The 15,496-nt window shown below is 41.4% G+C and overlaps 1 protein-coding gene across 1 annotated transcript in view; it reads right to left on the bottom strand.

Annotated features, from left to right (window-relative positions):
* The window catches only part of PPEF1 (protein phosphatase with EF-hand domain 1), a 30,849-nt gene extending 18,001 nt beyond the window's left edge, over window positions 1-12,848 (bottom strand). Inside the window, exons 1-4 of the mRNA XM_061988576.1 lie at window positions 12,758-12,848; window positions 7,505-7,632; window positions 6,643-6,694; window positions 1,889-2,061 (exon numbers count right to left, since the gene is read on the bottom strand). Coding sequence (XP_061844560.1) covers window positions 1,889-2,061; window positions 6,643-6,694; window positions 7,505-7,632; window positions 12,758-12,800 — 396 coding nt within the window. The 5' untranslated portion in view covers window positions 12,801-12,848. The remainder of the gene's footprint in view (window positions 1-1,888; window positions 2,062-6,642; window positions 6,695-7,504; window positions 7,633-12,757) is intronic.
* Between the last annotated feature and the right edge of the window lie 2,648 nt (window positions 12,849-15,496).

Raw genomic sequence — 15,496 nt, 5'->3', positions numbered from 1 at the left:
AGGTTTTATAAAAACGTTGTCTGATGGTGATTTTTATGGCTTTTAATTCAAAGACAGCTCTGGAGGAAGTTTGGTAGAAGAGACAGATAAACTACAGACTGACTTTTCAAGATTCACATTTTTAGAGTGAACAAAAAAGCCCAATTACAGATAATAACTTCCTTTATAAAATGCCAACCATAGTAAGAAAAGAGAGAGCTGACAGTAAGGGGCAAAGTTTGGGTGGGCTCGTTTATCCTGTGCTTTATATTTTGTTACATCTAAGATTAGCCTCCACAGAAAATTACAGAACCCTGCCCCACCACCATTATCTAGTTAAATAAAAGAAGATGGACCCTTCTCCTTTATATACAGTACATAGTTAAGCACAAATGATCACAAGTTTAAACAAAGCTGTGCCATGCCTCCCTGTTCCACTCTCATCTTGCAAGTGAGCAGCAAAAGGCCTTGCTCAGGAACATGGAGAATCAGCAACAGCCTTCACAGCTGCCAACAGCAAGTGGTGGGGATTTGTGCAGTAATGGAATCATAGAATGGTAGGGGCTGGAAGGGATCTTTAGAGATCATCTAGTGCAACTCCCCTGCCAAAGCAGGTTCACCTAGATCAGGTCATACATGTCCAGGCAGGTTTTGAAAACCTCCAGAGAAGGAGACTCCACAATTCCCCTGGGCAGCCTGTGCCAGGGTTCCCTCACCTGAACACTGGAATAGTTTTTCTTACGTTTAAACGGGACGTTTTGTGTTCCAGCTTCATCCCATTACCTCTTGTCCTGTCACTAGATACAACAGAATAAAGGGATGTCTCAACTTCCTGTCACCTTCTTCTGCTACGTTAGTGATGCGTTGTACTTGCTCTTCTATTACAGTGGAGCCTTGCACATTGGAACAAGATGATTAACCTCTATACCTCAATTCCTCTACAAAGAAAAGGGTGGAAAACAAAAAAAGGACAACACAAAAACCACGTTAAACCCAGAAAAGAATGATCACTAGTTTCTAGGTTAGCTTAGGATACCTTCCTCAGTGCTACATCTTCATTGACAACCCTTGCCTTGCAGCTGCTAAGGATTCACATTTCATGATCACTCATAATCTCAATGTAGAAGAGGAGGTCCCCATTAGCTCCTGCTTCCCCACCAATGCTGGCCGTAGTGGTCACATAGCCAGGTGGTGGATCAAATCTGGGAACTCGTCTGTCTGAGAACTGTCTGCATTTGATTTTGTTGTGTTGGCTTCCAGATTGGTTTCCCAAAACAGATCACCATGTACCTGTATGATCACATGGTGCTAGCAGGAAAGAGTAATGGGATGGAAAGAAAGGGTGAATTACCTCCTTAGGCACTAGTTTATCCTTACATTGCGTCCAGCTCACTGTGCAGCTACAATTTGACAGACGTAAAAACGTGGGCCACTCACTAAAAGAAAGATGTTGAAGTGCTGGAGCATATCCAGAGACTGGGAATGAAGCTGGTAAAGTGTCTGGAGCACAAGTCTACGAGGAGTGGATGAGGGAGCTGGAGGTGTTTAGCCTGGAGAAGAGCAGGCTGAGAAGAAAGATGAATACTCTCTAAAACTACCTAAGGTGGTCATCAGTCTCTTCTCCTAGGTGACCAGTGGTAGGTTGAGAGGAAATGGCCTGAACTTGTGCCAGGGGAGGTTTACATTGGAGAAGTTTTTCACTGAGAGGTTTGTTAAACACTAGCACAGGCTGGGAGGTGGTGGAGACACTATCCCTGGAGGTATTCAGAAAATGCACGGATGAGGTGCTGAGTGACATGGTTTAGTTTAATGGTGGACTTGGCAGTGTGAGGTGAGTGGCTGGACTTAAAGGTCTTTTTCAATCAAAATGATTCTATGATTCTATGAAATCCAAGTAGTTGCAACTTACTTGTTCATTCCTGAAAGCATGAAGAAGAGCATTGGCATCTTCAATAGTGAGGGGGAATGAAAGTCGTGGTCCATAGTAGGAGTCTGGAACATCAATTTTCTTTTCCAATTCTGTTAAACACAAGCCTTCATCCACCACCTGAGAAACACCAGGGCTGGCGAACATATGAGAAACTGCAACAAGAGGGTGGAAAACCAGTAATGTAGAAATTCTACCAGTTCCCCATCGGGCCATTGCATCATGACCAGAACCAGCTGAAGGTAACTAATGCTTTACTTGCTGCAGAACTACAGTGGCTAACTCCTGCTTTGTAAAGTCAAAGAGCTCCAAGTCTCCCCATATTTCTTCAAAATAAAATCAACTAACCAACCAACCAACACCCCAAAATGAGCAAAAAACCAATCAAACAAAAAAGCTGGCAAAAACTGTCCCAACAGCCAGTAGCTGTGGTCAGGATGCAAAACACTTTGCACTTAAGTTGTGAAGCCACCTGCTGCCATAACCTGTTACAGACTTTCTTCCCCTTCCCCCACAAAGCAAGGAGATTCAAAAGTCATGACCCATTATTCAATATCCCTCTTCTGTTTAAAGTTCAACATTACACTTTTAATACAGGTTTTAAAGATTAACTTTTCTTGCTTTTATTTTATATGTACAATTTTTAGGCTAAATACCAACAGGTCAGCAATTATTTAAAAAGTCATAATCAAAATCCCACTTATTCCCATTGGATTGCAAAGCACTCCTTTCTGATACAATGAGGAGACAGTCTGGTCAGCTTTTGGTCGGCTGCCATAAAAACATTAGATGAAATAAAGTAAACAAAAACACAGCGGTAAAAGTAGAGCACAGCTTCTAATTTTCCTGCAACATAAAGAAAGCAGGAACATTGCCAGTTGCTTCAATCCAGTATTTGCTTGACATATCCTTGAAATGTAACTGAGGGAACAGCAGATTTCAGTGTTTTCTTCTTGCAGGTTATCTCTGGCAGCTGCTGTTGTAGAGTTGCTCTTGTGAGATGATTGGTGCAAAGACTTTTGGTTGGACTACAGGTAAGTTTTCTGTAACCTTGATTAGATGCAGCTGGAAATAATGTATTATTTACTGCTGGAGGAACACCTTTGGCTGTGACTCAAAACTCACAGCAGCCAAAATCAGCATGTGACCTCATAAGTTATGAGATTCACAAAGGCCAACTTGCTTGTAACTGTCTAAAATCCATATTAAAGAATTAAATACATAAAAATACACCTTTTTATCAGCTGTGGATGAAAAAAAACCCATCTTTTTATCAGCTCTTATGCTGTAAGCTGATTAGCATATTTAGTGTACAGCCATGTAAATGGAATAAGGCATCAAGTAACAGTAAGGTGCTCAGAGTTCACTGTTTCCACCAAGTACTGCCTGATTTGCAGTCTTCCACCACAGTTAAGCTTTGTCTGGCTGGACGGCACAACATCACCCGTGCACTGGAACTGCTTGTTCTCACATACTGGTCAGCCAAGCACATCTGCATGAAGCCTTGTCCCAGCTCTAGCAGCAGATTCCTGGACAGCATCTCCCTCTGTGCCCTATTTTCAGGAAGTGGGTGGCTGCAGACCATGGAGCCAGTTCCTCAGATCACCCAAATTCTTCCTTGCTTGCCTGTTATGGCCAGACGCTTTCCTCATCTGACACGACTCCTTCAGAACTAGCAGTCTTCTCAGCAGTTCAAGCCAGGTGGATATCTATCCATGCCTGCTCCTACTCTAGCCCTCCCTGCATGCAAGAGGCTACCCATACCCTTACCACTGGACATGAACCTGCCTTCCTCATAGCCTGGCTTCCTTTTTGGCACGCACCCAGGCTAGAAAACCCAATCTCATTCCCTGTAGGTCACACCTCTTCAAAGTACACCTCATTTTCCATTTCTGGATGAGCTGTCAAAAGCCAGCCATGGTTGTTAGCCTTACAGTGTGCTTAAGCCTCCTCAGGCAGTCTTTCAGATGGATTTTAAGGCTCCTGCCTCCACAGGATGACTATCTCATCTCAGAGCAGTCAGTAATGGATGCCCTAATGCAGCCCAGAGACTGGTGGCCAATTGGCACCTCAGCTCACCACAAGCACAGTACCACAGGCAGGACTACTTCAGAAGGATTTGGCACCCCTCTCATTTTAGTCATTCTCTTTCCACTGAAAGGTTGAGGGGGTATGCAAATTTTTTCAGGGAGGAAGGGAGAAAAGTGTAAGGTGATAAAGGTTTTAATTCTTACTTCTCACAAATCCTTTGAAAATAGCCTTTAACAAGAAGCAGAACAAGACACACAGCTATATAATATCCCAATCACAACTTAAACCGCACTGACATCTTAAGCAGATTGAGAGGATGTATAAAGCTTCAGAGTACAACAGATAAACAATCACATCAAAAGCACTGCTGTGTTAATGAGATGGTGGCTCCTTTCTTTCTTTGAAAAACATACTCTGAAAACGCAGATTAAAAAGAGGAAAGTGACAAGATGGGCAGTGAAGACTGAGTGGCTTATAATGTAAGGAAAACCACAGATCATAAAATATTAAGGTAGCTCTCTCATCACATACTGAGAAGAAAGGCAATCTATTCTCTGGTAAGAGTATTATACACTTCTTTTTAATTTAAGTGAAGACATTCTGATGAAAAAAAAAAGAGACAACATTTAGAAAATACTTGGGAATAGCAAAGCCAATTTGAAGCCTCTCTGCTTATGATGTTTACGCTCACCGTCGCTCACATCTTAAGAGTGTGATTCAGCAAAGTGGAAGCAATCCATTAAGAATGACTATACTCAGCACAGATTTTGCTTAAATCAGTGGGGTATGGATGCTGCAAACGTTACTTAGAGGGGTAAGGAATCAAGAGCTTGAAGTAAAGACAATACACAAGGAGCAGCTGGACAAGGATAACCACAAACCACGCAACACAAATTTGAGATGCAATTTCTCAAAAAAAACCTGAGGTCAGCTCCTTAACATAGGTGGCCTCAGTCATCTTTCTATTAAACACATACCTATGGAATCTTTCAGTTTCATTTTGGGTTCTCGTATATGTAACATGGGGTGTTAGAATGAGGGAAGTAACAAACCAAAACAAAAAATAAAGCCTTTGGAGCAGCTATCAAGTCTTCACATTTTCAGTCCTAACAGACAGACAAAGGGGAGCTTTACCACAAACCATACGTTTTAGCACGTGTCTCAGCCTTAACCACGTCTGCAAGTCCCAATATCTGCATGACCGAGAAACAAGTCACCCGCACAGTAGTGATGAGGGACAGCCCACAGAACTCTTCGTCCCTCCCTGTGCACAGGCAGGGCCTGGATCTTCACCTGCCCATGAGCAGCCTGTGAATGTAGCCGTGTGCTCTGTACCAGCCATGTCCTGAGCCCTGGCACATCACCTGAGGCAATCCATCTTTGCTCCTTCTGTCAATAGATATAGTTAATAAAGGTGGATAAACTGTTATCTACAATAAGCAGCTGTACATTCTCTTTTAATATTATAATGAACACAGAGATTAACACTTACTTTTCCAAATCTCAGATCTGGCTCTATTGTTTGCTTTCCCACACAGGTGGAAAAGCTGAACTGAACTGAAGTATGCTATCAGCATGTAGAAGTAGATTAAGTGAGCAGTGTCTAATTTTCTTCAAGTTTCCCAACTCCTTCCCAGAAAGTTTAATGACTGAAGCAGTTTGGGGTTTTTTTTGCAGGATGTGGTGGTAATGGAAAAAAAAAAATCAAAGGAAGGACTATTGTTGTCATCTTCCTTGGCTTTGGAGCAAGGCTCAAACATAATTTCTTCTGCAGAGCACAGAGAGCATCGGGTACTCTAAAGCACTTAAGAGAGAGAAATTGCCATTTCTAATGGTTGTCATTAGAATATTGAACCACTTAAGGTTTTGATGGTGGGTTTATCCTGCTATCAAAGTGTCTTGTGCAAATTTTAATTGGAATAATCTATGGCTGGACCACATGAAAGAGAAAGGACATTCTCTTGTAATTAAATAAGAAGAGAACAGCTTCCTTTTTAACTCCACTGGAATTAGATCAGTTCTCAATTTCTTCAGGGAAGCTGTGTTTGTTTTTCAGACTTAGGGATCGCTTTCAGTCTGTCCTTCTGTTGATCTTGACCTCAAAACTAAGTTTTGTCTGAGGATCCCAAAATATTTCAAAAATCAAAGGTTATTCTTTGAATAAGTGAGCTTTAACTGAAACAGTTTCTAAAGATTTATCTTCAGCAATTTAAATGTATTTAATTTTTAACAATTCACACACTAAGATATGTTTTGCGGTGATTTCTACAACAAATTCAATTCAAAAGTGGCTCGGAACTGCTTCAGGAAAAAAATGTTAAAAGAAAAAGAACAACCTCTTTGAATATATTTGCCCTAAACCAACCAGACAGAGTCCTTCTGCATAATCACATCTCATAGTTTAAGAGAATATGCATAAAATTGGAGTCAGGAAGACTACTATGAGAATAACTTAAGAGCAGTAACAAATAAGAAAGTACTCTGAGCACCTCTGAGTATTCTCATAAGGTTCTGCTTTGCCTCTTGATTTACTGAATAGATAGTAGCAGAGTCAATACTAGCCAGATGAAATTCTTATTATAGCATTCGGTAAATCAAACCTCAGCCCCAGCATGTGCCATAGACAGTAAGCAACACATTGAAAATTAACTTTCATCAGGTTTTTTCGGACAGAATCTCCACATGATTTTGATACTTATCCTTACCTGAATCAGGATGAGTACAGTGATCCAGCATGAACGTAAAAAAATTGGATAGCTGAGTATGGAATAGAAAACAAACACACACTGATCAGTTTAGGGGATCCACAAGCATTAACATTCTTTTCCCTTACTCAATTGCTGGCAGTCTGAGGTGATCTAAGACACTATTGTATGTTACCATAGCATCAGCTTGTGTCTTACTACAAAAATGGCTTACTCCTTTCTTTCTTTGCTATGAATTAGCAAATAGACACTATACGAACACATAAAAAGTTCCAGGACTGTATCAATGCTGCTGACATTTTTGGGTGTAATTCATTTTGCCCATCATAGAATGGTAGGGTTGGAAGGGACATCTAGATTATTTGTCTACATTTCCTCTGTGTATTGCCACAGTGCACCAAACTGACTTCAGACACTGGTGAACACAAAGCCCTAAAAGCTCCTGATTCCCTGTAATGACCCTAAAGGAAGCCTGGACTGACCTGGTGAGACACTGATATTTCTGTTGCACACATCTTGCCTCACAGACATGTTTAAGATCATCCACAGTGGGATGACTTGCAACCTCTGGCTAACAGAGATGTTCTCCAGGAACCTCTAACATAGATGTTGTTGTATAGGCAGAATGGTGCACTGCTGCTTATGTAGTGTTTTGCATATATATATATACACACACACACACACATATAAACACACATACACACAGAGCTTAATTAGTTCATATGTGAGGCAGAGAAGCAGTTTTATCACACAGGACACAGCGTTGTAGGGAAAAATAACCCCATACCCATTTTGTTTGTGCAACTTCAGTCCTCTGGGAATAACATAACTGCTTGTACAAGAATAATTGAAGATTACAAACCTGTAGTTGATCTTGCTCATCAGCATATTCGATTGACTGAAAGATACTCAGAGAATAGCGGCGCCTCATCTCTAGCCGGGCCATTGTAAAACGGTACCAATTCTGGATGAGGATAGCAGCTCTAATAACTGTCAAAACAGAAAGCAGTGGAGTACACATGGGTGCAGGGTAATCTACAATGGAAACACACATTCTACCTTTGCAGAATTTTGCAGACAGATGATGGCATGTTCAGTCCACTGTGCACAGTTGACATTAAGACAAAACTGTAAAAAGGAGACTGAAAAAGTGTCTTCTGATAATGAATACACGATGCATTTACAGTTACTGTCTTCAGGGACAGACCCCAAACTAGCTGACTTGCTCAGGCCTGTATTGTTTGAAACTTTCCCCATTTTATTGTCTTTAAGAGAGTACCCATGTAAGAAGTCAGCCATATTCAGCTGACAGGCAGTATATTAGTTTTGGGAAGGTGAGGAAAGGAAAAAGAGCAGTTTGGCCTACCAATATAATGTATTTCTTTACCAAGCTGTGGTAAAAAAACTTCAAACTTTGCAAGCTCTAACATGAGCATCATGTAATGACAGGGTTTGTAACGGCCTCTTTTAAGGGAAAGTTTTTGCCTGCACACCTATTAACAGCAAGCCATCAAAATTCAAAATGTCAACAAATGGTACTGAAGGGCAGAACACATTGCTTAAAGAGACATATCTTTGGCTAGTTTGGTGAACAAAAGAACACTCACCCAAAGAATTCAATGGGACATGTCAGAAGACTGTGTTGGACTACGTGCTGAATACATATCCCACTTAGAACTTTAAGAAGTTGTGTCTACTCTTGTCCCAGTCTGGAGAACTGCTGAAAACATCACCGAATATCAGTCAACAAGACTGCAGCCTACAGGCCCTAGTCAGACCACAGACATATCACAGTCTTTTATGTGCTCAGAACAACATCTGGTAGCACAAAGGAGTTCTAGGGTGGGCCTTGTCCTGTGGGGAGAACTTCTCACACCTATGTCAAACAGTGCTGTGTGAACAGTGGTTATTAGTGAGAGCTGTACAGGAGGACAGGAGCTCCTGGAACTGATGCACACTTGATCCTTCCCCCCCATGCTGACAACTCCCCCTGATATTCCTGATGCCCAAAGGATCCACGGTGTGAAATGTGGGTGGCAGTAGCACTGCCATCAGTAAGACAAGAGGAAAGGTGGGCAGGCATGCCCTCAGCATTACAGTTGATGGCTGCAGCTCTGACAGATCTGGAAGGAGGTGTGAAAGCAGAAGGCTGGAGGGGCTGTGCTCAGCCTCAACAAACCAGGAGCTTGGGAAAGGAGGAACAGATGAGCTCAGCACTACAGCAGTAATTGCTGCTGCTTCACAGAGCTCTGACTCTCTAGTGCTTTAAAGGTGCTTACCCAGAAAGATCCATCAACTTTGAGAAAAACATTCTTCACTTGTTAATTGTTCTTTTAAGATCAGCTAGAGAGAAATAAATGCACATTTTAGATACTAAGGGATATGTAAGTATGGACTTACAATCCAGAGGAGGACACAAAACCGGAACAAAAGCAGCTACTGCCTTGAAGATCAAGCTGCTGAAATAATGGCAAATTCAAATCTAACCATTTGCTTAAATTATGGTCAGAAGGGGACCGTGCATTGATATGCTTAGCCCTACAGAGCACTAATAAGGGTAGTCAGGAGGCATTACAGGCATCACTGCATAACAATTAAAGGAATACAGAGCACAGAGGTATTGGATCCCACATCTATCCCAATGTAACTATGTTGTCACCATCACATTCTTGCCCAGCAACAAAAAATAGAGCAGGGTAAGAGGCTTTTCTTTACTCACTTAAAGTTGAATATAAACCTTTCTTTCCTGGTTCCTTACCTCTTTTTTCCTATATCTTTTTCCCTGTACTCTCAACAGGATACCTGTAAATAAGAAGACCAAAAATGTCAAGCCATTGCCTCCAGCCCTGCAGCTAACACCTCATTTCAAGGAGCTTCCCAACCCCGTATAGCTCAGCACAGCACACAGGAAAAAGGCCTTATGCTTCTGATCCTGTGGGAACAAGTCAAGAAACTGCAGGGCCACTCTAGCAAAGGTACAAGGACTAAAGGAATACATTGATCTTAGCTCCCACCGCTTCCAAGAAGTGGAGCTCATTTCTGTACAGATGAACAAATGATCAAGAGAAGCACAGAAACCAAATGGACACGTTCTCCTGAATTCCAGAGGCTGACACAATCAACACTTCATGGGACTGCAAACTCACAGAATCATAGAATGGTAGGGGTTGGAAGGGACCTTTAGAGACCATCTAGTCCAATCCCCCTGCAGAAACAGGGTCACCTAGATCAGGTCACAAAGGAACGTGTCCAGGCGGGTCTGGAGGACCTCCAAGGAAGGAGACTCCACACCCTCCCTGGGCAGCCTGTGCCAGGGCTCCCTGTGAAATAGTTTTTCCTTATGTTTAAATGGAACTTTTTGTGTTCCAGTAGCTTTCCATTACCTCTTTTTCTGTCGCTAGATACAACAGAAAAACTGATGCCCCAACCTCCTGACGTCCACCATTTAGATATTCGAAAATATTAATGAGATTCCCCCTGCAGTCTCCTCTTCTCCAGACTAAACAGCCCCAGTTCCCGCAGCCTTTCCTCATAAGGAGGATGCTCCAGTCCCCTCATCATCTTGGTGGCCCTACACTGGACTCTCTCCAGAAGTTCCCTGTACCTCTTGAGCTGAGGACTCCAGATGAGGCCTCACCAGGGCAGAGTATAGGGGGAGCAGGACCTTCCTTGACCTGCTAGCCATACTCTTCTTGATGCATTCCAGAATGCAGCTGGCCTTCTTGGCCATGAGGGCACATTGCTGGCTCATGGTTAGTTTGCTGTCTACCAGCACTCCCAGGTCCAAATACTAACATCTTAACATGAACATTCTTCTATCTTATTGCCATTGCCAAGATAAAGAGTTGATACTGAAAACCAAACCAAAACAAGAAATAATGACCAACTCATACCAATGTGTTTTCTCCCTGACAAGCAGAAAAGAAAAGCTCTGTACTAGAGAGACAACAGTTTACACTAGACAATTATTTTTTCTGATCTGAAATACCAACTATTTTGATACTAGGATGAGTGGCAGCCCTGAGTGACAATGACTTTTTTCTTAAACTGATAATTATGCAGACAAATAAAGACTTCCATGGAAGAGTGGTTCTATTAATAAATGGGTAACATTAAGGAAGTTTTTTAATAAAAAATGATTACAGGTGCCATAATAGCATGTTGTTTGCTTTTTTCACTAATAAGTATACGGTAGAGTTAAAAGTGGTAAAGTTTCTAGTGCAGACAAGGCCAAAATCAGTAAAGCACCACACCCTACAGATATCAAATCCCTCCAAGAAAAATTCTTCTGCCTGAAGCAAATGTAATCCCTCTATGACTAAGAGTATCCTTTGTTCCCTACATGAACTCTCTCTTATTTTCTGCCCTTTCTGGAATTCCTCTTGACCACAGACCCAAAAGCCTGACACATGACAGCAAGGCTGCCATCAACTTTTCTATTTAGAAGAGTACCCCAGGGGCAAGGCACAGTCACCAGCACAGAAAGTGATTTCCAGCATCAGGACCATTAAACTTCCCATTAAAGCCCCCCTGGGTTGCTTAATGGTTCTAAGTACTTAACACAGCACAGTTTCCCTGGTATCACATATGGCAGATATATATTGACAACTACAGTTAATGTTGCAAATCTAATAGAATATTTCCTATCATTGTTTTTTTAATTGTACTTATTACAGCAGTGTTATTCTCAGGACTGTATCAGAACATGTTTTTCACACTAGGCTAAACTGCATCTGTAAAAGAAATTGTTATCAGTTGCAGAAGGTCTCTCCACCAGCAAGTACCTGTTAAATTCATGTTATTAATGCATTAGAGGGATGTACAGCCTCAGGCTGCAGATAGAATGACGGTTCAGCACCATTTGACTCCTGCTGAAGTGCAGAAAGAATACCACACAGCAACTGGAGAGGACAAAGCATTGTCAAACAAGCACACAAAATTGTCAGTCAGCTCTGGGGTAGCGAAGTCTGGCTCCACACCAATGTGTATAGATGACTGTAGACTGAGAAAGAATACAGCTCCTCATGTCCACTCCAAGCTTTTGCACCCTCAGAAATACTCCCAACTCACTCATCTCCCAGGACCTGCAAGGCACATACATACACAGCATGTAAAACCAAAGAAGAAGGACCGCTTCCCAATTACAGGTATGTCTTGGACTCCAGATATTTCCGTTCTACTTCCATTGCTGAGATACAGAACTGATGCTGCTGTGATGGCCAAACAGCGTACATACAGCTGAGGGCTACCCTTAAACCAGTCAGCTTGGATCTCTGTAGCCATGACTAAGGGCTCCTGCTTCCTAGTCACCTGTTTCCTGTTACTCATCTCCTGCTTTGATAGCTAAAAAGAGCCTTCCTTTTCAACCCTGGTTGTTCAGCATAATAATCTCCTAAGACTATGCACTGTGCCATGTCACATGGCAAACCATGTCACATGACAAATGTTGCAAGAGAACACAAAGGGTCTGAATTGAGTCTGAGCGGCTCCTGGAACCCACCTGCTAGTGCAAAGTCTGGTGTGTTCACACCAGGGTGCTGCATGATAAAAAAAAACAAAGCAGGGAAATGACGGATTAGACTTTTAATTGAACATTTAACCAAGTACTGTGGAGACATTCAACTGACAGCTTCAGTGACTGTCATTGAGAATTTCAGGCCAGGAACTTGGTATGGTAGAAAATTGATTCTGAGAGTCATCGTAACAGCTCTGCATTATTACGCTTGTTTCATAATCAGGGTCACAGAGTAGCTTGGAAATTGGGTCAGTTTGTACAGAAATCCTGTGTTGTAGAAGGCCCTAAAAGGCTCTCCTCAATACATTACCCCATATGCTTTGCCAGTGACAGAGCAAACACAGACATATCTGATAATTTAGCTTCTGTCCCAGATGCTGTGAATCCTTTTCAACCGAATCTGTAGATGTTAGAGGTGCTCTACAGTTGCCTCCTGACCTCAGCCAACATCTAAAAGCTATGCACTCCTTTAAAAAAGCAGATAATTTTCTCCAAACAAGTATTTTGACAACAGGACGGAATGGAAACATTACCTTGCAGTCCTCTTCTGGTGTTAGAGAGAGAACAACCACTGACCTTGAAGACAAAGACAGCACTCACCTTTCTCTGACCTTCTGTCAGCTACAGAACTGCTGCACCCCATGGTTCCAATGATGCTGCCATCAGTTTTAACTGCTGTTGATACGACGCATGTTTCTCTCAGCTGTTAGATTAACACGTTTCCTGTGCTGTTCCTTCAGTTATGAAGACTATACTCCTTTGGGTTACTCCTAAGAGGGAGAGGACTGGAAGAGAGGAAGGGAAAGGAAAAAAATAGTTAAAAAAAAAAAGTTTTTGAGAACACAGAATCTACAGCTCATAACAAATTACAGTATAACACATCCTACACACACTGGACCAGATGTACCATACTAGGTTACTTTTTGACATCTGATTGCTATCAGTTGCATTCAAGACAGACAAACTCAGTAATTAATACAGTTTAGTCCTCATATGTTAACTGAAAGTTAATGTATACCAGGGATTTCTTAATCTGAAACACAGCAATTTAAAGCTTTACTACTAGGGACAAGGGACCACAGAGGCATGCTATCTTCATTCTTGTGATTTGAAAATCAGAACTGCAGAATTTGAAGGACTGATACTACTGTTTAAAAAAACTCAAACATCAGCCTTCCTAACACTCTATTGATTTGAAAAGGTGCTCTATCACCCTACTTTATCCCTCAGCGTCACCACCACCCCACTTTCAAGGAGACACAGTGCCATAGCAAACTGCGTCATTATAAAAACTCATTTAAATAAAACATCCCATTTTCTGTTGCATTGCTACTGAAATATTCTAAATACATTTAGCTTCATTAAATAAATGAAGAAAGTACATTTTGTGGTGTGGCCTTTTGGGTTTTTCTCCTGGCACTTAGCTCATCACTAAATGGTATCATTCACTAATGCAATATACTTCCTAACCAACAAGTTCAAATGAATACAACTCCCCTGAGATAAAAAATGGGTTAATTTCTAAGTAACAAGAAAGTCACTGATGCTCTTAAAGAGGCTGAACTTTATTTTAGCTAAAGATTTCTTATATGATCCCACTGACCTCCCTCTCTCCCTGTCTCCAGGGAAACATGCTTCTCTCGAGCATGTCTGATGTCTAAATGATTTCATTTGCTGTTTTGTTTCATTGATATTTTTTTTCAACTTGAGATTTAAAACAAAGAAGAAAATCATCAGCATAAAATGAATGTTTAGCTGTCGTTCTTTTCCTTTGGCTTAACTAGCAGAAGTAGAAATAACAGGATGATAAGACAGAGGAAAACACCAATGCATAACTAGTCTACTTTTAATGTCAATAGTTAGAATACATCTATCATTGTGAGGCTATTTACAGTTTTATGTACATATTATGTCATGTCACATTAAGATCTTTATAGTTGTGTGGCTGTTTTTCAGGGTCCCACAGTACAAGCACATCCTACACTTGAGCTGGGTCTGCTATCTTCTGAGTCGGTATTTATTTCAGGAACGAAGGATTTTAGGGTTTTTTTTCCCCACAATGGACTGCTTTTCTTCTTTCTGAAGGAGCTATCTTAAAATCTAAAAAAGTTACATTGATTTTGAGCCAATCAATGGCTTTGACAGCATCAAATACAGCACTAGTATTGCTAATAGCTCAAATCTGTCTTCTCTCCAAATAATTGTTCTCCTGAATACCATTTCTTTATTTGCCCCCTTAGCAGAATCTATCAGCCCATTTAGTTCATTAGTCCAACTCAAACCAGCCAGTCATGATTTGAATTATGATCTAAAGACTAGGACTAAGAGCAAAATACAGCTTATTATCTAAGTTCTATTGCAGTGAGACCATCTTCATTAAAGGGCATGTAAGCGTGTACCCAGCAACTGGGCAACAGGAGCCCCAAGCAGAACCATCACACTTCTCAGGATTTCATCCTAGCCATAGCAAACAACGAGCTGACCTGAGAAATAGGGATCTGAATCACTATTGCACTCTACTTTCAAAAAACTTAAGGGAGAAACCTAGTAATCCCTACTCTTTCCTCCACCTACCTCTAAATTCATGTCCTTCTAGCACATCCTTGAGCAAAGAAATAAAAAAGATTTAGAAACAGGGAAGGAAATTTTACAGTGATAGCAGTAAACAAAACCTGAAACATACACTCAAAGCCTGAAGAAAAACTTGCACAAATCATACATCCAATCATTAAATATCTTTAAAAAGTCCAAATCTGGCCATCAAAGAATTAGTCCAGGGGAATAATCATCACCTTAAGTCCCAAATATCTGCATCGTAAAATGCTAACAATGAACATTCAAACTACTACTGCATTTCCTGATGGCTTCTCAGGTGGCTACAGAGCCATCCTGGCGGCCAACCTGCATGTCCAGACTCTGACCAGCCATACCTGTGGAAGATTCCAGCAAGCAGGATCTTCTCTCAGGTCCAGCAATTTCACTTTCTGCCCTTGTCCTACTAAAGAATTAAAACAAGGGGAACAAGCCACCATGGAAAGAGCCAGTGCATCCCTCAGGCCAGGGTTCTTTATTGCTCCTAACCAAGCAGCTCCAAAGGAAGAAATCATTCCCCTCCTTCCCACCAGGTGTGTTAGTTCAAGCCAACTCCCACTCCATGTCAAACCCTGCCTTCCTGGGCAAAGGCATAGAAAAATACCAGGCAAAGGCCATGATGTCCTTCCATGGTGAAGAAGGATGAAAACCAAGCATTTAAAACATTGATTTCTGTGAGCAGTCTAGCAGTGTTTGGCAAAGAGTCACTTGCCATTACAAAATTCCCCCAAATGTTGGCTGATGAAA

The sequence above is a fragment of the Colius striatus genome, chromosome 1 (genome assembly GCF_028858725.1).
Source record: "Colius striatus isolate bColStr4 chromosome 1, bColStr4.1.hap1, whole genome shotgun sequence".
Taxonomy (NCBI): domain Eukaryota; kingdom Metazoa; phylum Chordata; class Aves; order Coliiformes; family Coliidae; genus Colius; species Colius striatus.
This window is presented reverse-complemented; position numbering and strand designations above follow the sequence as displayed.